Below are 26,734 nucleotides of genomic sequence, written 5' to 3' on the forward strand. Positions count from 1 at the left end.
GGGTAGCGAGGTCTCGTTTATATGAACAGCGTCAGTACATTAGCAATTCTGTTGCAAATTCGTACGTATTGAAACTAACAAGGATGTCCACTTAACTTGTTGTCAGCAGAAAATTACTTGATCAAATGAATCATTATTTTATAAAAAAACACCTGATTTATGTAGGCAATATCGCGCAAAATTTTTAGTCATCTTATTTTTCTTCATTTAAAAATGGGAAAGGTAGTAAATAAATTAAAAGTAATATTAAAACAATTTATTAATTTAAATTCAGCTTCAAAATGTAAACTTACAAAATATAATACAGAATTGAGGTCGATTTTATTTGGCATACAATTTTATCGATTATTCGATTATTGAGTTCTTCGTGCTCGATTTCTATTTGAAATCTTATTTAAAGTTTTTCTGATATTGGCACTCGTTTTGATAATAAACGTATTTAGGTCGTAGTTTACATGTCTTACATAAAAATGATCGCAAATGCAAGTTTTATAAACAATAACTTAATAATTAGGGTGGCAGTACATTCTGTATGTTGGAAAGATTTATTTACAATAGCTTTATCATAAGCTTTTATACAATTACAATATAAATATGCCAGAAGGCAAAAATAATAATAACAAAACAAAATCAGTCATGTGTAGGGTATAAACACCTAAATAATACTTTGTTATGTATTTATTTTTATAAATTGTGTAACGTTACCATAAAATTCTGGAAATTTACTGTCAAATAGGTATTACGTCTATCCAACTTTAAACGTTATATGAAATGTTTTTATACTCTAATAGATTTATAGATATAAAACATCAACTACTGTTTATTTTACTCTTAAATTTTAAACCAAAACAGCTCATATTACCTATGAGATCATTGGCACATAGTTATCAATTTGGCATGTAAATAATACTGTTAATCCGACACTTACAGAGACGTGACTATTTACAGTTCTAAATTAATAATTAACTCACAACAACGTTAGCCCTATGAGATATGAGATTTATTTACATTCACCATTTTCACTTGTCACAAAGTTGAGAGTGGTAGGTTCACTAGCTCACTGGTTAGTCCACTAGCTCACTGGTAAGTTCACTAGCTCACTGGTTAGTTCACTAGCTCATTGTTGTCTATGCCTACACATCGCTGGGGGGCGAGGAGGCGGGGTCCGGGCGCTAGTGAAGCTGACTCTTGGTGCTAAACCCGTAGTGCAGGTACGGGGAGCCCGTCCCGTCCCGCTGGTTGCCCGGTGTCCCGCCGCTGCCAGCGCCACTGGGACATTTCAAAGCAGAACGCAGCTCTGAAGCCATTTCAGAACATAGAGACGCCTGGAATCGGAAAACGCTGTTGGTCGTTGTGTTAACAGCTCGTGCTATGCCCGATACGGGTTGTAAACGTTGTTTAGTGCCTCGTTAGCTGGCACGTGTTAACGGTTTACAACAAAAGACTATCTAGGTGAAACGGTTAATGTTTGGGATTTGAAATTGGAAGTTCCAACTAGGTAATAAGGGATCGAAATGTGTGGGCACTTATTACTTTATTATTTTAGGCTAAAGTGTTTCTCAATTTCCAATTCCGCTACGCACAAACTTCAAGTTCTTGTATCTAATTAATGAGTTCGAATCGAGTCTCGACTTCGATAAATACGAAACATTACAAATCAAACCAAAAATGTAACAATGTAAATTAAACTTTACCTCTTCCTTCTGTGATCGAATCCATTTGCAGCAGAAAAAGAAAATCATTTTAATACGAGCTATTTTTAAATGCTACTTTCATCTACCAAAAGGTGTAAAGACTAGCAAGACACATTTCACTAAAGTGATAGGGTGAGTTTACCAGTGTCATGGCCAAAGTGAAGCTCAGAGAAAAGAAGGTTCAGTTAAATTGCCTGTCAATTAAATAGCTCCAATTTCGTCTTGGAATAAAGGGATTACATTTTTTTTATTTTAATTAGGTACTAGTTTAAGAAATAAGCACCTGTAATCTAAACGAAAAGTGGGCATAAATTCGATAGATGAAGACTAAGTAACCGGACCTTCTTTGTGTATCGTTTTCACTCAATCGACTATAGTGTTTTGTGGTAGCATTATAGATCCTAAAAGAGAGAAATTCCTACTCACACAGTGATCTACGAAAAAACAAAATTGTTACCTATTTCAAAAGTAAACCTAGAACAAACGAAAAATCAATTTAAATAACACAATCGAAACAAAATACCTACGGACGCCAACATAAAATAAAATCATTTTCCACAATTGATTTTTCACTTTATAACAAAGACGAAAAATTCAAAATCCAGTGTGGAAAGTCATTATACATAATTATAGGTAGGTTGACCTGCTGGCGTTTGTACAATACAAAGAAAAACACTGAAGTTGGATTGGAGTGAAACAATAATCCGAATACCTTTACAATTACAATGCCAAATGGATTGTGAATTAACATTTCTCTGAAACTCAGAAGTAATTGGAAGAATTAAATATTAATTGTCAGGTGTATTTGGTTACGATTACGAGTTTGCTTTAAATTCGTAGGCACCATTCGTAGGCAATTAATTCTTGAAATACAATTCCAAATTGTTCATTTGTACGTTTCAGCCGAAACACGTTACTGCTGGTCAAAGGCCTATTCCAAATACTTGTTTGAATTTTGCGCTATACAAGTTGACTATGTGTGTACTTGTAATACTTACACGGTTATTTTAAGCCCGAACAAATAATTAAGAAAGTTAATTCGTAGGTACGTTTGTAAGGATTCAATTAACCTTCTGCAAAAGTGTCACCTCCAAGGGTAACCTTTGACTAATTGCTTTTAATTAAAACCTTTGAATTAGATAAAAGTATGTTACAATTAAGTTTCATTTGTTCAAGCCGACGACAGAAGTCGTCTATTTATTTTAGGTACCAGAAAAAGCTTTAAAACGTTACCTGTAAAAGTAAGTAGTTTTAAATGCAAAAATAGAAACTGTAAATTGAACCTTACACTTAGGTATAGTTTCATTTTTAGTACCAGTGTTTTGCAATCAAAATTCTTATAACACTTCATTAAAGCGGGATTCGATGAGACAAGTCCTGAATGTTAAACGTGACCTTGTTTGACTTCCAGACAGCTGTTACTTAGCAGAATAAGTTTCATATTATACAACCGCTTCATTAAATTTTGTTTTGACCCGTGGTTTTGGCACTTTAGTGTCGTTTTGTTAATAGTATATAGTTATAGTTATGTAAATAATTCTTCTTATTTTTGTAATACGTGAATGTTGTACCAATAACCACCAATAACCAAGTAAATATCTTGAAACCCAATCCCGTTATCTACCCATACAATTGAACATTATGTTCAGAGCTAATACTTCCGAATAACATTAGTATCGGATGATCCCGAGGAGTAGGAACGTAGTATTAAACGTTATTATTACGACTATCGGAACGTGGGGGGCATTAAAGGAACATCTAGCAACAGAAATGTAGCTAGAATTGTCCTTTTAATACAACGTTTAGATATAGGTAAATAGACGACGAGTTACATTTGACTAAAGTTATTAAAAATTAAACACCAAATTAAAAACTGTTTCGTTTCTATTAATGTTAGTGAAATCACCTTTTAACATCAAATCACAGTCGAAGTATTATTGGTTAAAACTGTGATTTTAAATTTTATGAAGACGAACTGTTTTTATACCTAAAGCGATTACGAATTTGCCTATGACTAAGCATTTTATTCCCGCGATATATTTGTCATCAAAAACATCGAGAACATTCGCCCCCAGGACAATTCGCCCACGCTCATCCCACGCCGTCTAGATGTACCAGCGGATGCTGCCAATCTTTTACTTATTCATTGCTAACGGTGTTCTGGGATTGATGAAAATTACGATCCTATTGACGCAAAGGAAGTTCTGGGATACAGTCAAAGCAATCAATGGAAACCCGCACGGGATAAAGAAACAGATGCTTTCAAACATTTCGAATTTCGGCGAGCCGTATCGCTGCAAACTAGACATTTTTCTCGACTTAATATTGCATCAGTTTGCGAAGCAGTGCAATTTCGTGCTAGGATCACTGAGTGCTGAATAATTGAGATTCAAGTCCATCGAAGCAGTTCTCGTAAAAATCCTCAATGAATTAAGTATGAGTAGTCCCTTTGGACTATTTACTAAGATTTAATCTTGAAAATTACGAAAATTCTAGTCTAGAAAAATGGGTGGGCGAAATGAATTTAAGACAGTTTAAAATTTAAAGCGATGTCTCATAATAAAATACAATGTTTCATGATCAATTATAAAATGACAAATAAACATGTAGCTTTTTAAAAATTAATACAATGATTGAACTAATCGGGATATTTATTTAACTTGATATTATTGTATCAATCAAAATTTTAAAGTTCGGTAGTTCACTGCGTTATATCTCCCGCTTTTTTCATCCAGTGGATGCTGACATTTATTTTTAGAGTTACTTAAAATAAGGAGGAAGTTTTATAGTTGCCTCTAGTATCTTTTTTCGTCTTACGTTATTTTGACCCCATATAGGTACAACCGAAAGTTTATGGAAAAAAATGTGTAAATACCGCCATCAAGCCCTGTTCCACATTGCAAGAACTCACCCGTTCATCCACAGCAACTTTGCGAGACTTCCACACGAACTCGCAGACGGCGATGACGCACGCGACGCCCATGCCACCCATCAGCACCACGAAAACGCCGCCAACGTTGCCCAGCCCAAGCTCGTTGGCCGTCGATGAAGACTTCGATGTATCGTCCTGGTCGAACATACCACGATTTAAAGCCGTATGGAATGACAATAAAGTTCAAAATGTAGTGGTAATAATAGTGGAGAGCGATGATGAATGTGACACCTATCAGCATTACGAAGACGCCGCCCAGATGTTTCGTCCTTTTCGAACATTTACTAATTGACAAGTTTTGACAACTTCTCACAAGTATAAAGTATAAAGCCTTTGAACGCCTTAAAAATAAAATAATATGTTCACTTTTATTAAAAGTAAAATTCGAATGAAAATATTGTGATAAAATATGAAAAAAGGGACGTACAACGGTAAGTAGTTCCACAACAGTCATAACGGTAAATCGGAGCCAATTTACCGAATATGACATAACATCGCGAACCGTGATTGTACCCTTTCAAAACTGCTCAGCGCATAAATAGGCCTATTCAAAGATCCTCAAACTGATTCTCGATTGTTCCCCTAAACCCTTTAGCGTTTGTTTTGATGATCTGATATAAAATAGAAAGGACAAAGCTATTATTTTTGTGATCTTTGATCCGACCGGACTTTTGCGGAGTAGGTATCAGCTAAAATTTCCACTTATTTCAGAATTTCGCTCCGAGCTATCTACGATCTAAATGGTATCACGTTTTCGATTGTTTGAGCTTTCATCGGTTGTGGAAAACGTTCAAAAACCCATAACAATATTTTACTTTATGGTAAATATTTCGTATCTCATCCCAAATTCAATATATTTTGGAGTGGGGTGATGTAATGCTGACGAGAATATTTCGCTTACTCTACAAGACCCTCCACCACGCTTTTCTTTCCACCATTTCGTCTTCAGGATGTGCAATTTTCCTTCTTCTTGCAATTTTAAAACTGCTCCACTTATAGCCGTGCGGTAGGGTGAATCTAAAACAAGGAAAACATTTTTTTCACATTGAAGCGGCCTTAGAAACTCAGATACGGGTATAATGTATTTAAAATGAACGGAATTCTTTTGAAAGCAGCCGTAAAAACCTGGAAAAATATTTAGCTAAAAGAAGTAGACTAAACAAAGAACTGATCCGTATATTTTTTCTTACTTGGGGGCATGGCGATTCCATATCCCTTTGAGTCGAGCATACCACCAACTTGCGTCAGGTCGCAGTTCCTTTCCACCACGTACTCTATTGTTGTAGACTCCATCAGGTATGCGTAGGATCCCTTTCCTCTCATCACTCTTTCTTCTCCTTCCTTGTTACTGCTGGTGAAAACGGATGGCCGGGCCGACTCCATGAAAGACCACATGCGTTGGTATGTAGAGAAGTTTGAGTCCTAAATCAAATAATGGTAAACTTTTAATCTCAAAGTTTCGTGTTTGGTTTCTACTCACGTAGACTAACATAAATTATGAGAAGTTTTCTTTTCAATAAGGCTGTATTTTCATTACAGTTCAATGACTTGGCAAAAAGCAATATTACTTTTTCATCAATACCTAATATTCTTCATCACGTACGATAGCATTCACCCATTCCAACGAAAAAGAAATAAAACAGCCAATAAATATACAACAACAAAAGACACATCAATGTGAAATTGAATAGCGGGGAAACAAAGATATTTTAGGGTCCATAATAAAAATAAGCACATCGGGATTACGGAATAGTAGTGCCTTCTCGTCCCTGTCTATCGCAGTGACAAATCTCATAGACAGCTTACTTCCGATTACCCGAAAAATGACCACTTGATTTAGTAGAAAACCTATAAAGGCGGGAATCGACTTACGCTGATATAGTGAGAAATAAGAAATGTCTCATGGAACTAATAGCAGGTCTTCGCAGATGAAAATATTTTCGTCTTTTCCGATAATATAGTTGCGGGATCCGTGAAATCTATTTTCATTACTTTGAAAGATACAGGAAATAAATCTTTTCTCATATTTATAACCTTGAGAGAACGTAGGAAATACAATATATTTTCTGATATACGAGAAACCTTACCAAATTGACAAAGTGCGTGTACATTTTCGCGAAAGATCGCGCAGCGGTTGATTGTTCCAAATATTATCTTAGCTAATTAATTCACCGAGACGTTTATAAAGAACAAAAGTGGGCGCATTAACATCGCGATCCTTGGAATATTAATGAGTGCACTCACCCTGAAGAAAGCAGCCGTGGAGCCCCCTTTCAGAGCGCCGTATTTGATCTTGGTTTGTTTGGCCAGGTCCTCCGCGCTTTCGATGGGGGAGTCCATTCTCTCGACTGTGAGGAACGCCGCCAAGTTGGCGGTGTACGACGAGATCATTATCAGGGTGAAAAACCACCACATTCCAGCTACCATTCTTGTTGAAACAGCCCTGGTTTATTAATAATAGACGTTAATGTACACGTTAAGCTTAGATGTAAAATATTAATTATCCTGCTTTCGCCTCCGAGATTTATTTTACCATGTAGTACCCCTGTACGACAACCCAATCCGCACACAATATTCAGCGTAGTAGTATTAAAAAACAAAAGAGCGGGCAACCCCACCCCTACCACGCTGTGGGCTCGGTGTCCGAGCGGTCTCATTCCTTTGTGCGCACGCGCAACGACCGCACGCAGTATAAGAAAAATGCTTAAGTGACGTCACCAGGACGTTTTTACCGACAAAAAACGTAATTATTTTAAGTTGTGCAGTGTAGTGACGAGAATTAGACCCAACAAAAGGTTGGTTGTAACAACTATTTTGTGCAAGTGCTCGTACATTTTTATTATAAGCGTTGTGACACGACGCGTAACTTTGACCCATTTTTAGCTCCAAGTTAACGCGCGATGTTAACCAGTAGCCATTTTTTTGCTCCGAGGTAATGCGAGATGTTACCCAGTAGCCATTCTTAATGAGACCGCTCGGACACCGAGCCCACAGCGTGGTAGGGGTGGGGTTGCCCGCTCTTTTGTTTTTTAATACTACTACGCTGAATATTGTGTGCGGATTGGGTTGTCGTACAGGGGTACTACATGGTAAAATAAATCTCTTCGGCGAAAACAGGATAATTTAGATCGAACTTCACTTGGTAAGTTCGTTTGATCATTCAACTAGAAGTCTATTATTATTCGAATTGTTTGTTAAATTATAGTCTGAAATACTTAGATTTAATTAAGAAGATAATAGAATCTGTGTTTTAATGAAGTACCTTCTAATAAATTATCATTTATGATACCTCGTGAGATAAAAATAATACTAGGCCTAGTATGAATAAGTTTTGCAGACTCGTTGCGTAAAAATATCGTTCCTATAAAAACCAATCGGTGTTGAGCCTAATTTGTACTAATTATGCTTACAGTAAAAACATACAAAACTGTACGAGTTGTGTAATGCAAAACCAATATCGATATTAAACACTATACTAATAATATTCAAACTTTGATGCAGCAAGCTATGGATACTACACAAGCACGAAGTCTTAACGGTGCAATAATTATTGGAAACATTACCCGAGCCAGTTGTTTAATTAGCAACTAAATTACAAAGTGTTTAGCGAACTATAGTGGGAAACAAAGCTAGTTTAAATTTCCGACACGTCTCTATTTAAATTGGCCACTCTAGGCGACTACCGATGCTTGAAATTCACAAAGGGCTGTGGTCGCTTTGAAACTAATTAGTAAAGGGAGTTCTTCACCGACTGCAACTGAAAGCTACATTTCCGCTCCGTGGATGGACTAAACAGATTTGCAAATCCGTTCCTTCAATTACACTTCTGTCGCAGATTCAATTAGTCGAGTTTCGTTTGGCCGAACCGAATTATTACCGCGTTGGAATTGTAGCCATCGGTTGGAGTTTAGCGAGTGGAACTTACTTCGGTGCGATATCCGAACCTTGCTGCATCAAGGATCCGATAGTGAACCACAGCGAGTTCAACAGAGTGAACTGATTCTCCAGCATCGGCGGCTCGTCTAGACAGTTCCTTGGGGTGTCCCACTCGTACGGACTGAACCTGCGCCCAAATACGCCCCGTCATTTAATGACTACTACTCAGAACCATCCAGCAGCGAACCGAGTGCGAATGAAGACAATTTGAATAAACCACGACCTCAATCGACAGATCTGATCCGGCAGGAAGGCTAAGATCCAATTTCGTGCTCACTTTGTGTCAAAGACGAAACTTTTTAGAGTTACGACATCAAAAGATGCCTGCGGAAACTTAAGCAACGTAATATAAGTTGACGAATAACCTTATCAGGTAGCGGGATTCGGGATGGTAATTCGATTTGGGATGGAAGTTGCACCACAAAAGGCTAGTTTGCAACGGAATTCGCCGCCGGTTACGCTGATGGACGATTCGCTGAACCCCTTGGAACGAAATAGCTCCTCATGTAAACTTCGCTGAGGTCACTAGAGAAGCCAAATTGAAAACGAGCATTTTCAATAAAGCTTCCATAATAGGGGTCTTATAACTTTTCTTACTTGGGCAAGAAATCACAGCTCTGCTGCATGAGAGATCCGATGGCAAACCATAAACAGTTGGCGAGAGAGAAAATGTTTTCCAATTTCTCGCCTTCGGGTGAGTGTGTTTGATGCCACTCGTACGGAGTAAACCTAGTGGATTAATGTGTATTGCTTCTAAAATGGTTAGAGTACGGTGATTAAAACTATTGCTGTTTCAGTAATTGCATACTTATTCATTCTAGAATGGTTAATCTTATATTTGGTACTTTGGTACTTAACATTTTAGATTTAAACTAATAATTGAATAAATATGCAACTGTTGAATTAATACACTCCTGTATAGTTAAGAAATACATAAATGTTTTTAGTTTTAAAACAGTAGTTATCAATAAGTTTTTGCAATTCTCGAAAGCGAGTAATATTTCTAAAACTACACTATTGAATTAAAGACATCTTACTTCATTCATAAACTTAACTTTTTTGTCCATTTCCAATTAAAACTAACATCATTTATCAAAAAGTTATCAGTCTGAGTAAAGATTTCACAAGATACTTCAGTAAGAATATCACGCTTTCGAGTCACAAGAACACTCACTAACCTGGCCAGTATGAAAAGCAAAACGGAGACTCCCAAGTAAGCAGTAGCCATGTAGATCCAAACGTCGAGCGAGAGGGGCGAGAGAAACGAGAACAAGTTCGGCGGTTGCTTAATAGGCTTGCGGTACAGCACCGAGATGCCAAGATTCATGAAGGGCATCGTGAAATCGACCACTTGCTCCCTGTTGCGGAATTTAGGGGAAGTTAATTACATAATTTCGCAGTTAACAATGATGGCTTCCAAATTTTGTGGGCTGGACGAATACAAAAATGAATTGCAAAACAAAAACGATTCCGTCACTCTGATCCCTTTTTGTTTTGGTTGTCTAACCGTCTATTGTGTTTCAATTTACCTTTTCGAGGAAAATGTTTATGGCTTTAAGCGTAGTACCTTTTCTAGTATCACTCAGAATGTTAAATGCTTGAAAAACGATTTTCAAAAGCTTTGGTTACGAGTTGCGGAAAGGCAAAAATATTTCATAAGTAAAATGGTCGCAACCCGCAAACATTTTGGTTCAAATAGCTGAATTGTAAGCCTTCATGTGTGCAAAATATTTTTTTCTCTTCCTTTTTTTCGAATCTCCGTTACATTCGAGTTGAAATTGAAGTTATAAAATTTATTTTCTAAATTCATTAGTCTTTGACACTGAAGCTGAATGAATGAAAAATGCTTCGCGATATTCAAACTAGGCAATATTTTCAGCAATTTAATCGGATATTATATAGTTAATTCGACATCAACATTATTTCAATTTCTTGTGTCTCATTGTAAGCAATGTCATCAACATCGTTGATTATAAAAGACGTTATGTGATCTAAATTTCTGTTAAAAAATAATTCTACATTTTAGAATGATGCTACCTACTATGTAACGACAGTTAAACTAGAGTGGATATTGTCAAAAGTTAGAATATTTACCTGTCGTAAGTGATGGTGAGGTCAGCGATAGCAACATCGGCCCTTTGTTCCAACAGCTCCCTTATCATGCCGTCCCACTCTTTGGTCTCTCGGTTGTAGGAGCCGTATCGACCGTCAGGCGCCAACTTGAATGTATAATTGAATCCCAGAATTTTAGATATCTCGTGAATGAGATCAATGGCGTAGCCCTCGAACTGTGCGTTTCCAGTCAGCTTCTCGCTCGCCTCTTTTCTCATACAGTACGGCGCACTCTAGGGAATTACCGATACAGATTTACATAAGTTAAAAAGGTGTTAGGCTAAACCTACACAAGTTAATTCTGTATTAAAGACTAAGTATGTACCCGTGATGTTAAGCTACCGTGTGAACATTATTCTCCATGGAAATATATATTTAATGTAAGCTAGACTACATAAATCCCCTACTTGCACAAAACACTCATATGTATATTCGTTTCTTCATGTAAGATACGCTAATTTTGCCTTTGTGAGGCGCAAGAGAGCAGTAAAATGTTTCCGGAGGATTAATGTAGATACACTTGGAAGTAGTTTATAGCTCACCAAAATTGTCGTTACGATAAGGGTCTTATTCTGCAGTATCTCCACTATTTGTTTCTGATTTTCTCCGTACGACCTTGTGTAGTTCACGCCTTCTGATGAGTTCCAAGTGCCTGCTTTCTGTAGACCGTCCCTTGTCAGTTCAATTATATCCAAAGTGAAGTCGCTTCTGAACCCTTGGTGGTCGAACTTTATAACTCCAGTTAAGCCTTTCATTTCCACCTGTTCGTAGAAATAAAGGAGACGAGTGAGGTATTTGGAGTTTGCAAACTAAGTAAGCAATGCGCGACGCTTAACTCATCGTGTTTTGTAACACGCAGGAAAATTAATTCAGGGAACATTAGCAGTAATGTAGGAGACGAGGAATACAAAGGCTTTAAGTTCGTAACAGCCGTAACTGTTAATCCGACAGCTCACTCATGTTCCTGCAGTTAATCCTGCTGCATTAAACAACGCAAATGTAACTTCGCTAATTTAAGCGAATTTCTCGTCTTTATTAACGACAATCCCAACTAATATTATAAATGCGAAAGTAACTCTGTCTGTCTGTCTGTCTGTCTGTCTGTCTGTCTGTCTGTTACGCTTTCCCGCTTAAACCTCGCAACCGATTTTGATGAAATTAGGCATAGAGATAGTTTGAGTCCCGGGAAAGAACATAGGATAGTTTTTATCCCGGTTTTTGAAACAGGGACGCGCGCGATAAAGTTTTTCTGTGACAGACAAAATTCCACGCGGGCGAAGCCGCGGGCGGAAAGCTAGTTTAACATAATTTCACTATTAATTCTGTTGATAATGCTGACAATTTATTCCCTATATCAATACCTGATACTGAAATGTAATCAATGAACCCGTTACATTTTAAACATACATAGCATTGAATCAGTAATTTGTTAGTATTATTGTTTACATATACCAATGAAACCACAATGAGCCACAAAATATCTGCTGAACTTCCATTCATTAAAATTCAGCGGTAAAGTTTATTCCTATTTACGTTTAGATGTAATCCCTTTTTGTGTCAAAATACATGTTACGTGATAATATTCGTCCCCTGGGACTATGATACACGACTTTGTGAAAGTTCTACTTACGATTTTCATGTAATTGATGAGACTATACCCATGGGGCCACGTGTCTTCAGCCTCGCACGAGAGGGGTCTCACATCAATTTGTTGCGACGTATCGAGATCGTGCAGAGCCTTCGCGAACAAATGTACTGCATCATACATGAGAGCCGTTTCTGTCTGTTGGGAGACAAAAGATAAAATACAGAACATTTCTACGAACGACGCAAATTTAATCACAGCACATTCACGCTAAAGCTACTGAAGAAAGCGAATACAGTACCACTACATCGCAAAACTAACCTTTATAAATGTCATATTTTCCTGCAAGCAAACATAAAACAACAGCGTTAGTAAATTAAACGGGCAAGTAATGTTCTAGTAAGTTACGTTCTAAGAGCGTCATTTGTTTGTAATTAAAAGTACCTTGGCTGAAGTGTGTCCCAGTTGTAGTTTACGGCCCTTCCTAGCCTCGTCATAAACCCAGTCCCGTATTACTCTTTGAACGTCAGCTCGCTCAGGATCGAGTAATCTCAACGCGGTTATATTCGTGCCGCCGTATTTGAACTCCTCCAAGTCTACACTGTGAAGATCCTGCCCAAATATCAAATGCTAATATCATTTTCTATATTAAAGCGAGCGCGTAATTTAGGGTTAGGTCGTCTTGTATAATATCATGTTGTATAAACAGCACCCTTGTGAGGTACGGAGCCAGATGGAGCAAAATAATTATTTTTGTAAGAGGGTAGCCATTCGTCTTACGACAATAGACGGGGCGACCAAGATTACTTTGTCCTTGCCAGATTTCATCAAGGTTATAGTATAATTTACACAAACGACATTTGTGATAGCATCAACTTACCAGGGAGGTGATAAGGTAGCTATGGTAATCGGACATCATACCAATCTGTTGCGCTTGCTGGAGAACGTCTCTGATCCTTTCCGTCGCGCAATCGAGCACAATATGTGATTCCGCTGAATTTTTTATTTGTTTCAGAAGTGGCCTGCGAGGAAAATTTCACCTTAGTGGGTATGGAATAAGGTTGGTTTTGAGGTTGTGAAATGTGAGCGTTCAGACCTGTAATCATGTGAATCCGGCAACTGCCTGACAGCCACAGGTAATTCGGAAGGCCCGTGGGCTTTGAGTAGCTCCTGAAGCCGAACCAAACCGTCGCTGTTCTCGTAAACTATGGTAAACGATTTCCATCCCCATGCTCTTACGAGGTCCACGTAGGCCTATAAAACATTATTGTATGAGCCTTCATGTAACAATATAGGTGAGGGATATGGCCTATAACACAGATTTTACGATGTTTATCGTAAAAAGTAAGGTTCGAATGGATGTTAACATTCGGAGAAGTCATGCGTGATCATAATGAAAATAACCTATTTATAGGATCATTTAGCTTCATCTGTCCCAGTATTAGTCTCTCTGTTGTTAAACGAATATTAAATAATTACAATTTGACTCACAACTATTTTTTTTGCTGAGCTGTAACTTACGCTTACATAAGAATAGACTTTGTATATCAAAGAGCTAGTCTAATCTTGAGGCGAGAAAACTTCCAACTCCAATTTCGTACTACATTTGCTTTGATATATTAAGTTTATGCTTTGGAACCTAGCTCAACGTAACATTTCTATTTAGGCATTCAGCAGACACAACAGCTGTCAGTGTGCTGAGCTGGGCGGGATACGGATAAAGGTTGACAAGCCGGATTCCCGGCGTGGTTAGCCCATCTGGTATCTGAAGTGGGGCATACATATTGTACTATTCGTAGAACGACCTTGTCTCCATTTTGGTAAATTGCAAACTTGAACCTACAAGGCTAATATACCTACTCGTAATATACAGTACATATTTCACTATTCCTTTGAAATATTGTGTCATCTTTTCTTCTTTGAATTCTGACTCAGCGCGGCGTTTTGTCGCATCTTTCTTTGATAGACCAATTCAATGAGTACATGTATCTCTGAGTTAGCTAATCATGGCGACAGTTTTAAATTAAGACTATTACTAACAAACTCACCCGACTTAACGCTGCAGGGTGTGGATAGAGGTTGACCAGACAAGATTCTCTCCTCGTCCTGTAGTCCCACCTGGTCTCCAAGTGGGGCAGTTCCATGGTGTCGCAGATGGACTGGACGTGAGCAGCAGCTGGCGCTGATTGCGGGCCAAATATGGCTGCGACTCCACTCCGTAGGAGGTGGCACACTGATGTACACAGATAGATAGTATTTTACAAATCACATGACAATTATTATAAAAGTAACTGATTTGGAATTTATTTGATATCTGAAAATTGGTTTTCATTGTGTTAAGTCGTAAGACCCGCACATATTATTTTAGGATGTTATGTTAATGATTATAAATTATACGTAAAATTTTAAAATATTCAATCAGAGTTCTGTTTTAGTTGAAAAAAATGTAGTAGTGCAAAAAATATTATTTAAATGTCTCTGGAGTGGATAAACGCTCAAAATAATACCCACTATAACGTTCAAGTAGGCGAACGTTCACATTTAGGTACTTTATTTCAGACCCTGAATATTACGCCTACTGTGCGCTTACCATGAGTTTACGTTGGGTGTGCTCGCTAGCGACTGCGTAAAAAAATGACATTAATTGTATGACATATTGTGCAGCGCCCCTAGTGGCTACTTTCAAGAAACAAAATCTTCATAGAGATTATTGACGTACTCGCTAGCGAGCACACCTAACGTAAACTCATGGTAGGTACACTGAATATTGCCTAAACATAACAAACACAAGGCAAAAATCAAGTCGCCTGAATCCTATTCCTGACACTCGTCATAAAACAGTCGTACAAACCTCTTTTGGAAGCATGGAAGCTGTCTTGCGGCGATATGGTTTCCACTTGGGCTAGCAATTTGGCCCTGGGCAGCACTGCCCGGTCGGCATTCACCCTCTCAACCGCATAACGGAAGGCCACCTCTTGTTTGTCATCTTCAGGATGAAATAACCCACCTACAATGGAAGCTTGTGAGTCAATTGACCCTAAAGTAAAGCTAGGTCGCATACATCCTACACAATATTGAATTTTCTGAAGAGGTTCCTATCGGTAAATGTGATATCAAAGAGCAAATACTCAGTCAAATGAATAACACCAAAGTCAAACAACCTTGAATTGGTCCTTTTTATTTCACTTTGTGTTCAGACGTATCAATCCTGGGTGAGTGCAAGTGATTTTAATCAGATCACTCATTTCCCGTTCATTTCTGTCTTCTATCATCATCATCATCATCATGATCATGAAATGAAATAAATCACTAGCACTTGTTTTATTTGGTGTCTGAGTCAATAGGCGTAGGTACAAATTGTCGTCTGGTTTTTTAAAGCCAGATTGAAGTTGAAAAAATATTAGTAAAGGTCGGTTTCAAAGCGTGGACGCTTTAAAAATTTTTACCAATGCGGTTGAATTTCATTAAAATTGTCTGATCATCGAATGTAATTAATACGGTTGATTAATTTGAAACAGTTATTAGATATGTTACGAGTAGGATCGATTTTGGCGTTAAAATATTTGTTAAGTACTGAAATATTAGCGTAAATAAATCTCGGTCGATTGTAAAACATCTACACTAATATTATAAAGAGGAAAACTTTGTTTGTTTGTTTGTTTGTTTGTTTGTTTGTTTAGTTGTAATGGATAGGCTCAAAAACTACTGGACCGATTTTAAAAATTCTTTCACCATTCGAAAGCTACATAACTCACGAGTAACATAGGCTAAATTTTATTTTGGAAAAAAATAGGGTCCCGTAAAATATTTGGGATTTTCATAAGACGTGGAAAAGCGCCATCTATCGTCATTGGTTAAAATCTTCTTGCGCCTGACAAAAATTTTTGAGGTACGTAAATATTCATGAAGGCAAAGCTGTCAAACGCCATCTATCGACATCATTAGTAAATTAGTAACTAAATATTACATGTACTATGAATAGCGCTGTTCGTAAATAATATTGAAAATTTAATAAATAAAGATATTTTATGTAATTCAACCATTTACTGTATGTACCTATTTGAATCATTCACTGTGTTTAAACGAGCAAATCAAAGTGTTAACGTCGAATCCAACTCGGCTGGGCAGCGTTCGGGAAACTACGCAACATCTTTTCGTCCAAAATACCTCAATGCCTGAAGACTAGAGTGTATAACCAATGTGTGTTACCAGTGATAACTTATGGCTCGGAAACGTGGCCTCTCACTATAGGCCTTATACAGAAGCTCAGTTGCACAGCGTGCTATGGAGAGGGCTATGCTTGGTGTTTCTTTGCGAGATCGAATCAGAAATGAGGAGATCCTTAAACGAACCAAAGTCGCTGACATAGCCCGACGGATTAGCAAGCTGAAGTGACAATGGGCAGGGCACATAGTACGCAGAACTAATGGCCGATGGGGCAGAATGGAGGCCGCGTACCGGAAAACGTAGCGTGGGACTTCCACCTACAAGGTGGACCGACGACATCGTAAAGGTAGCAGGGAAGCGCTGGACGCAGGCCGCTTCCAATCGATCAACATGGAAAGCATTGGGGGAGGCCTATGTTCAGCAGTGGACGTCCTATGGCTGAAATGGTGGTGGTGGTGGTGGTACATATACTGAAAATGTATCATTAGAAATCAACTACGGGGGCTAAGGAGATAAAAGGAGGGTTGGAAGTTTATATTATAAAAGTCCTATGTGTTTAAAGTAAGAGAGTTGAAATTTAAAATGTATGCGCTATAGATGCTAAGAGCGGATTTTACGAAACTCCACCCCTAATGGAGTAAAACGAGGTCCACGCGTACGAAGTCGCGGGCGGCCGCTAGTATTTAGATAAATCTATTCAATAATACTGCCCTTAGGCTTAAGCTGTTAATTAATCTTTCTTTATTAACATTCACGCGATAAGGAACCCTCATAAAATACAATTAATTCAAATTGACAAATAATAGCTTCTCTCTGAAATTTAAAGCACTGATTTAAGCAGACTGTGTATAACTAATCAAATTAACATCAAAAGATCGTTAAGGTATCGAGCCCTGGTTCGCAGTTAAATTGTATTGGGGTCATTATTCGAATATTGAATATTGAAATAGTATCCACTGCTTAGTTTAACTTTAACAGGTAGGGAACAGGCCTAGGATACTTTAAAAGGTATTAGAGACAGTTAGGGCGTATTGGGTTTTATGTCAGGGACTTCTTAAAATACACAGTTGTGTTGAATGTTAAATGTTGGATGAAAACATCAGACAATACATGTTGACAATAATAAATTTAATATGCACCTTCAGTCTAAAGCTCTAAACCAAGCATTCAAACGCGAATTGTAAGCGGGCTAAAGTGAAATAGTCCCAACCCAATAACTTTATAGACTGATCATGCGCACATAAAATAACGTCAGTGCCAAAAAACTTCTTGGTTTAGTTATTGCAATACTTACCTATTCTTATGGTGTCGGGTAGAGCGGAAAGATGGCCGAAAAATAAAATGAGGAAAACCGCTTTTGCCCCTCTCATTCTGAAACAACGGACAAACTTTTACAATATCCAAACTCTAGTGAAATCACTGACACAGTTGTTTCGCCATAAGCAAACATTTTGGGGGAAAGAGTGGTGATATTTCACTTTATGTTGTAGAAATAACACATTTGGATCTACAGTGTGAGTCACGTTAATGTGTACATATGAAAATAGATGAAACTAGACCTATTTTTATCGACAAAAAAGAGGTCAAAAAATTTTTGAGATTTTTTTTTATTTTTTTATAGAATTTTTTTTCTTCCAATTACTTATTGTAAAGAAAACGTAATAACTTTTAAACTAAGCGGTACATCCTGATAAAATAAAAACAGTAATAATGCAAAATAACAAGCGATACTAAAAAAATACATAAAATACACAAAAAAGGCCAACAAATAATAAAAAATGATACTTTTTGAAAAAAATCTGCTTAAAAATTCGTGTTTTTTTGGTTATTTGATAAATTTCTCCAAAAAATGCCCCTATAACCGGTAGTTTTTATTACTTTGTATTATTCTCTATCGTATTACCTTCGTAAAACCAAAAATCGCATGTCTCTATCCCTATCACAACGTTTGCAATGATCGTTTGAACTAAGCCTCTCCGGGCGCGCCATTCAACGCTTCGTTAACAACAAAACTGAAAATGGCTCTAGATTTGTAATTTTGATAAAGACAAGTTAGATTTCAAATAAAAACAAAATATTTCGAAGTAAAATAAGCATTTTAGTTAAAATTAAAATTGTCTCTACCTGCAGCGGAGAATAATGTTGTGGCAGGCCTTTGTTCAAACGATCATAGCAAATGTTGTGATAGGGATAGAGACATGCAATTTTTGGTTTTACAAAGATAATACGATAGAGAATAATAGAAAGTAATAAAAACCACCGGTTATAGGGGCATTTTTTGGAGATATTTATCAAATAACCAAAAAAACACGAATTTTTAAGCAGATTTTTTTCAAAAAGTATCATTTTTTATTATTTGTTGGCATTTTTTGTGTATTTTATGTATTAGTTTAGTATCGCCTGTTATTTTTCATTATTACTGTTTTTATTTTATCAGGATATACCGCTTAGTTTAAAAGTTATTACGTTTTCTTTACAACAAGTAATTGGAAATAAAAAATTCTATAAAAAATTTAAAAAAATCTCAAAAATTTTTCGACCTCTTTTTTGTCGATAAAAATAGGTCTAGTTTCATCTATTTTCATATGTACACTTTAACGTGACTCACACTGTATAACTTGAAAATAATTTTGTAAATATAACTTTTAAATGTTTATAGACTGAGCAGACAACAATTGATTTTTTTTCAAGTATTTTGAGTTGTTTTGAATGAATTTAACGATCGAACGAAATCACAGTGAATTTTTTTATATTTTGAGGGTAACAGTGTCGTTTGTAGTAAATGGGTCAACATAGGTTTATTATTTATTATTATTTATTTTTATTTTATTTATTAGGACAACCAACAAGACAAACACGCATACATGAAATTACTATAACTAAAAGTGTTATAGTAATTTCATGTAAAAGTATTATAGGTATTTGGTTGGGTATAGCTACGTAGTAGAGACCTACTACGTAGCCATACCCTGTTATGTATTGTGTAAGTGTCTTGTGTAGTACCTACTAGGTACCATCCTACTTTACTGATGTTATTTCTTCGTCACATAAAAATGTATGAATTACTTTGTTTATTATTGGATAATCTTTTCGCACACGTAACGTAGTAAAATCGTTATAGCCTGACCAGGAACATAAAAACCCTCGCCATGTTGCGGAAAACTAATGGTACTAATTTCTTTTAATGGCAACAGTAACTGAAAACTTCATTGACATGTCACCTTGCATGTCAGTCTATTGCTGTCAAAGTGTAAACAAACTTTATTTTAAATGTGCGCAATTAATTTTGTGAATCGTGAAAGAAAAGTGGTTCACAATGTGTTAAAGTATTTGTCGAAGAGAAATACTAAGGGTTCGGACAATATTTTCATTGAATAATGTTTCCGACAAAGGTTGTCAAATTGACTGACATGTTTATCGTATAGTACAGTCTACTATGAAAATTAGCTGTGGTTTGTTTCAACTACCTATTTTAATTTTTTTTGTCACTTTCTAAGTGTTGAATTTTATGGAATTGGGATAGAAGTACCGAGTTTGAAGCGTTCATGAGCAGACATTGCTGTTGAATATTCAAGTTCTGAATTTGATTATTGATGAATAATAAAATAAATCCTACTAGCTCGATTGATGGTTTCATTTAATTTATTTAAACCAGGTTACCTATAATAATATTTTTTTGTTAATTTATGAAAATATCAAATTAGCCCGTAATCCTAAATCCTGATACATAAAGTTTTAGCCTATTAATTTAACACAGGTACGACTGTACTCAGTGTTGCACTATCAAATGCAATTGACGCGCCTCTATGCCAGGGTTTTTATGTTCCTGGTCAGGCTATAATCTATTTTTATATTTATTCCCTTTATAGGGAAAGGGGTTCCTATTGATTAATAATTATCTCCCGGGACATTTTGTTGCCTTGAAGTTATTTTTATAGAAAACATCATCAAAATAATATCAATTAGCTGGACAAAAAGATTACATTTTTACTGGTCGAGAAAAACGATTGTAACATGTAATTACTGGCCATCAGGGTTACGTTAAATCATGAGTATTGTGATATGTATTGTAGTCGAAAACATATTGAGTTCAGATACAAAGAATTAGCAACTTTACGCAATTGTTTTTAAATATTGTTAAAGCTTTTAATTTTCCCTGAAAAACAAGACCAATTTATTGTTTCACGGTGGGACAAAATGATCCAGTATTTAAAGCAACAGACTAAATGTATCGGAACTGCCTTTTTCATTCGCGGTAAATCAATTCCGCTAGTGTATTCTCGCAATCAGTTCGATCGGTTCCCGATTTATGCCAAAGGTGGGTCCAATGGATCGTGAGTGTGAGTGAGTGACCTAAAACACCCACGTCCAAGTGGAGTGACTCTGCGTCCTTTAATGTGAAGAGGTTGCCAAATTCCACTCGGTCACTGCCCCAAATGTATTAAAAAGATAAATAAATGAATATCCTTCGACATTTTACACTGCGCCTCTAGTCCTAAACTAAGCAATTCTTGTAGGTATGGGTAACTAGACAACGGATATAAAAATACTTAAATACTTGTTTTTTTTTGTAAATACACACATAACTTATAACAATGAAAATTAAAAATTAAGATAGAATGAAGACAAATAATTGAAGCAACTGAACAATATGTAAATAAGGATACCATTTCTAGAGAAACGAGTGTTATAATAATTAAAACAGAATTATTGAAGTAACTAAAAATAATTTAAAGATACTAATTTCGTGAGAAACGGGTATCGAAAATGCTCATTTACTTCATTCACTTAATGGTAAGCAATTTACCATCAAGATTCTATTTAGTGTAATGTTTATGTATTTTACCGGTAATTACCTTAACCTACAATATTAAACGATGTTTATTTGGTAGAGGGAAAATGGTAACATATATTTCTGATGGATGATGTTAATTTTAATAATTGATCTTTTCCGTTTCTAATTTATTGATCTCTCAAAAGCAGGGCGAGGTTATGTTTCCAGTTAAGGAATTTTATAATTTGTTGTCATATTTTTGGCAACTTTCTAGCTTAGTTTACCTATTATTAAGGTGGTAATAAAAAGATTCACTGTGTCCCGATATCAATGTGTCTTTAAACATGTCTTTTTAATATTATATCCTATATATTCGACAGATAACCTAAAGTGTTCCATATTTTATCGGTTGACACATCAATTGATACGTTATTGCTCAATATCGTTAGAAGCTTATTTATTATTCCATTATTCTCAGAGGCATTCGAACTTTCGAAGGAATTCAAGTTTTTTGGAATATTAAATTCAAGAGCAATATTTATGTTCAGTGAAATATTGAATTTCATGTAGGCATAGATCAATAAAGCCTTGATAGATAGTAAGCGAACGAAAAGTGAGGCAACTTTTAGTAAACCATTCAGAGGGCTGAGTGTGAGTTTTCATCAAACGCGCTCACTAGTGACCTCGTCAAAAAATGTCATTAAATGTATGATTGTATAGCGCCCCTAGCGGGAAACGTTCAAATTTTCATACATTCACACTCAGCCCACTGGTCCACATGAAAATTGAAACTTTTTGTTTTATTAAATGTCTTATTAAATATCAAATAATAACATTTTATTACGATAAATGTTGATACAAACATCTGAATGTAGAAAAAATCGCCCTAATTAAAACGTCTTAACGTTTTGACAGTAATGACATAAGATTTGACAGTAATGACAATTTTGCCTCATTTTGACGAAACGTTTGTTTCAGACTATCTATCTAGGCTTTAATGTAGGTAAGAAACAGACGACATCACGCTAAGCACTCTTTGGTCTTATGCTGATAATAATAAGAGCGATTTCGCAATAATATTATGTGCTGTCGACTGTGTCTGTAACATTAGGTGAATCTTTTTTATAGATCAAGGTCAACAGGATAGACGACACCACCAATCAATCGACATACTTTCTTATGAGTTGAAGAAGGTGTTCCCTAATAGATTTAGAAATCGGAAATGATATCGTCACATTTCACTGAGTTATTTGGTGAATTTGAAATCAAATAGAAATAGCATAAAAAGTAATTAAATTTTCAGGGTTCGGAAAAGCTCTTTTACTTATGATTTTCCTTTAAAATACGAGTATTGGTTTATTTAATTGGTTAGTAAACAGAGTCAGATGGCAGAAAGGATTGTGAGAATTTATTCTTTGACGATGACTTTTAATGAATAACAATTCACTTCATTAGAACATACATACTAAGTGTAAAATTTCGTTTAATTAGGCCTTGTATTTGTTGTTTTCAATTTGTTCTAATGGAACTATCATTTATAATAATGCCTGTTGGCTTAATCACTGATTGGACAGATCATAAAAAAGTATTTCAGATGGTTGTTGGTGTCTCATCTTGGTATTAGCATTTAGCGAAAACCCGCTTCTGTTAACTAGGAGGCAAAACGTAGGTATAATAATAAAATACGGATTTAGTTGTAGTTGGGTGCTAATAAGGTGCGTTAAAAATGTAGGGTAGAGATGTAGAGTTCAATATTATATGAATAATTTTGTCTCTATTCATAAACAACAAAAATTCTGCCTGACTAGGCCTGACCACTGTACTATTCTTCATTCATCCCATTTACGTAGAGTCGTGAGTTCAATTGTTATTGTTAGAAACAAGAGCTATCAGCTGAAACCTATGTATTTTTATAAATGAGGAAACTTATCGTGGAATTTCTATCTCTACAAGACTTCTCCGTTATGTAAGTAATGACTATTTAAACGGTATTTACTTATCGTAAGTATTCCAGAATTATAATTAATTTTCTATGTTTGATGTTACATCTCATTTACATAATTTCAGAATCTTTAAAGATATAATTAGTAAACTGGCACTGAGCAGCGTTAGCCAAATTGCTCCTAAAATAAATTACCGAAGATTGTTATAAAAATAATAATAGACGAGTAAATTACTGCTTTTTATCATTAAAACTGAATGTAAAGTTACCCAACCTGCTAGGTATCGGCACTTCCACGCCGTCAGAAGCCTCTAAAAGCGGGCACAGGCATTAATCACTAATTAACTTGGCATTGCGTATACAAAACACAGTTCACATTCACTTGTCACGGCGTTCATTTTTCGCTGGCGTACGTTTGCGGTGCAATTAGTGGCGGGAGTGTGAAGTTGCTACATGTTTGGCGATTGTCTTTTGTTTGTTTTATGATGATAATCGTCACGTGTGTGGGATCGAGTGATTTGAGCGGGCGGGTATCGATTTGTGTTCGAGTTTCGGCGAGCGGGCTGGGTGCGAGCGGCCTCCCGCGCGGGCTGCGACGTCAGGCTGGCGGGACGAGCGCAGGGGTCTCAGCGCGCCTGCGCGCCGACACCCAGCCGAGTTGGTGACCATCCACTGGGATGATTTGTTTTGAATTTAATTTAATATTAGTTCATTACTTATTAAGTAACTGCTAGACTTTGATATTACATTAATTGAAAAAAGTACATAAGACTTTACTTATAGCTTTACAATACATTTATTAGGAGAACTTATTTAGTCATATTTTTTTAATTTTAGACAGTACTTGTTAAAAAGTGCTACAGTTATGATTCAGAGGTTAAGGCCGAGTTGCAACACCTAACTTTAAGAGTATATGGTGTTTTTTATATGGAGTTTGATAGACTTTTAACGTTTGTCAAAGTTAAAGTAAGATGGTGCATCTCAGGCTAAGAATTTTAATAACGTGTTAAACGAATGTCTAGACTCACTTTATTTGTAGCAATCCCATCACGAAAGAAAAAAGAAAAAAATAGTGAAATACTAAAAAAAAGAATTAACACCATTATTTGGCACTGGAGGTAAGACTATTGTATTTTAAACAATACATCTTTAGTAAAGGTTATTTCAATGTTAATTTTTGGGCATTTTTTTAAAATGTTTTAGTTCTCTGTTAAAATAAACATACAGAACATACTCGTAGGTAAACCATCCATGAGATGGGCGAGTACCCGCGCGGCCGGCCGCACGCACTCGCCGTCCGTTGAACTCGCGAGGATTCGCGTAGTCAACGCAAATTGTCTTTTCATTATTCACGCCGCGATTATTTCGCCCTTTGACGTCCCTCAATAAGGGCAGAGATACAACTAGCATCTAGAACAGCTATATTATATGCCCTTGATTTACTTTTGTTGGTAGAGTTGCAAGAAGTTTGGTGTTAACGTCAATTTTTACAGACGCTTGAACAGTTATCATTTTCTTGCGTCGCCAACTCAACTGTACAAGTTTTAAGATTTAGGCTCTGTAATGTACAGGGTAGAGTTATTTATAAACCTTACTTTGTAACATCTGTTACGGGATGTTATTGGGTAAATTTTCTCCTAAAAATAGTAATAACACAAAGCTGACGAAGGTTGGGTAACAGTTTGTGAATGAACTGACTGAAGTAAGAAAATGGTGAAAAACGAGACTAGCGCCTACTTCAATATTCGTGAACGTTGAGGGCCGACTACCTATTTGTAATTCTATAATTTGGCTAGCTAGTGATACACTAAATTGTATTTTGTCTCTTTGTTTCACTACACAACTAGTGTTTCAGCGGTGACAAGATAACATTATTAATTTTATCCAACAAAAAGCGACCGCCCGTACTTCGTGCGCGTGGACCCCGTTGAATTTTGCAAAATCCCGTCTTAGTGAGCACCTATGTTCTAAAAGGAAACCCTATGCAAAATTTTAGACTTGTAGCACTTGTAGTTTCCGAGATTTCGTGATGAGTGAGTGAGTCAGTGACCTTTCGTATTTTTTTGTATAGATAAGATAGAATTATTTCGCGGTATTTATCAACTGGGGTGTATTGAAAATGCGAGGAAAATCATGAATTTTCCAGAAAGAGAGAAGAAGATTTATTAGTCTAAGCTTTTGTTATCCGTGAATTACAAACGAATCTTGTCGGTAGATATACCGTAATACCTAATATCTAAACTCTACAACTACAGACCGAATTTTGTAATCACAATTTCAAGCCCATTTGGACTTATCATAAAGAACTATACTTATTTGATTGGATTAATTGCGTTAAAGCATTTCCTTAAAATAAAAAACTGACTGGATAATGTAATCATTTAAGGTAAAGTGATATTGCAATGGTGTATTTCATTGCAAATGGATAATTGATGAAACATTGCCGCCTTTTGCTTCTCCATGAATAAATGAAAAGTGCTAATTAAAGTGCTGTTTATTTTGCGGCTCTCTTCCTTTTAAGCCATTTTTTTGGTAAAATGTATTTAATTTCACTCTTGGATTCAAAAAATATTACTAGGTACCTGGTTTGTTAATATTATGATGTTATAAACGTATTATATCTATATCTATATAAATAAAAATGAATTGATGTTCGTTAGTCTGATTAAAACTCGAGAACGGCTGGGCCGATTGAGCTGATTTTGGTTTTAAAATGTTTGTCGTAGTCCAGGGTAGGTCTAAACGGTGAGCAAATACGCGCGCGATATTGTTTTTCTGTGACAGACAAAATTGCACGCGGGCGAAGCCGCGGGCGGAAAGCTAGTTATGTAATATAAAACAAAATACGATATTTTAGTACAATTTTTATTTCCAGCATATTCCTTTAGTAGCAATCAAATTCAGAAGACATATTTTTACTAATTTTACTGGGCATCGAAACATTTAACAGGCATTTATAATGGTTTTATATATAGTGACTTTTACTGTTTTTTTTTACGCACCACTGAGCATCGCAAATGCTGGAATCGTGTGGTGAGACCCTAACTCGACCAGGAACAAACTGCAGCAATCAAAGAGCGAAGGGACGGACCACTGGAATTTACAATTTGACAACCGCTGTATGTCGTGTTCTTTGTACCCATTTTTCTGGCTGGCGTTTTTGAATGCCAATTCCTGACTGGTTCAAAGAGATGTAGAAGTTAGAATTTGTAGACCTCGTGATGCACAAACGCAATGAATAGAAATGAATAGAACAAAAGTAATGGAATTATTCTCTGAAAATATGGAAATTAGTCTTTGAAAACATAAATTATGGTCATCATGAACATAATGTAATTATATGGATACAGATTATACAACGTGCTCTTTTTGATTTCCTGGAACTCTAGGGTAATAAGACAACTTCAAAGAATGGAATAGCATTACATTTTTTGTTAAATTCAACAATTTTTTTCGACTTATTTTTTCATACGAAATTATTTAAAAACTTTATTTTTCACTGAAATAATTGAACAGGAGCGTCGTAGAAATATGTCGCCAAGTAGTTCTTTATGGCACAAGAGCACTAGACTAGACTTGGCTAAATTAGTTT

The 26,734-nt window shown here is 36.2% G+C and overlaps 1 protein-coding gene across 7 annotated transcripts; it reads right to left on the reverse strand.

Moving 5' to 3' along the window:
• Window positions 1–356: 356 nt before the first annotated feature.
• KaiR1D (Kainate-type ionotropic glutamate receptor subunit 1D) lies at window positions 357–23,724 on the reverse strand. Of its 7 annotated transcripts, XM_028318016.1 has the most exons (21): window positions 23,417–23,724; window positions 17,721–17,797; window positions 15,111–15,266; window positions 14,308–14,492; window positions 13,356–13,513; window positions 13,140–13,281; window positions 12,704–12,871; window positions 12,581–12,601; window positions 12,305–12,457; window positions 11,217–11,435; window positions 10,657–10,907; window positions 9,741–9,920; window positions 9,160–9,291; window positions 8,552–8,689; window positions 6,871–7,069; window positions 5,817–6,048; window positions 5,528–5,643; window positions 4,606–4,761; window positions 2,152–2,168; window positions 1,695–1,703; window positions 1,178–1,325 (listed from the first exon to the last, which is right to left on the reverse strand). In XM_028318016.1, the coding sequence occupies exons 2-19, from the start codon at window positions 17,794–17,796 to the stop codon at window positions 2,157–2,159; spliced, it is 2,694 nt and encodes an 897-aa protein (XP_028173817.1). In that variant the 5' UTR covers window position 17,797; window positions 23,417–23,724; the 3' UTR covers window positions 1,178–1,325; window positions 1,695–1,703; window positions 2,152–2,156. The 7 variants fall into 7 exon arrangements, with proteins under 7 accessions (XP_028173811.1, XP_028173813.1, XP_028173814.1 ...); XM_028318010.1 differs by lacking the exon at window positions 2,152–2,168 and having other exon boundaries at window positions 357–1,325; XM_028318012.1 differs by lacking the exons at window positions 2,152–2,168; window positions 9,160–9,291 and having other exon boundaries at window positions 357–1,325.
• Between the last annotated feature and the right edge of the window lie 3,010 nt (window positions 23,725–26,734).

Source organism: Ostrinia furnacalis, unplaced genomic scaffold (genome assembly GCF_004193835.3).
Source record: "Ostrinia furnacalis isolate ACB-3 unplaced genomic scaffold, ASM419383v2 OfSCF6616, whole genome shotgun sequence".
NCBI classification, from domain to species: Eukaryota; Metazoa; Arthropoda; class Insecta; order Lepidoptera; family Crambidae; genus Ostrinia; species Ostrinia furnacalis.

Coding starts and splice junctions, on each gene's coding strand:
- KaiR1D (XM_028318010.1), bottom strand. CDS start 17,796: ATGAGAGGGGCAAAAGCGGTTTTCCTCATTTTATTTTTCGGCCATCTT. Junction 13,514..14,307: donor ACCCTGCAGCGTTAAGTCGG/GTGAGTTTGTTA, acceptor AATGTTTTATAG/GCCTACGTGGACCTCGTAAG. Junction 13,282..13,355: donor CCGGATTCACATGATTACAG/GTCTGAACGCTC, acceptor TTTTCCTCGCAG/GCCACTTCTGAAACAAATAA.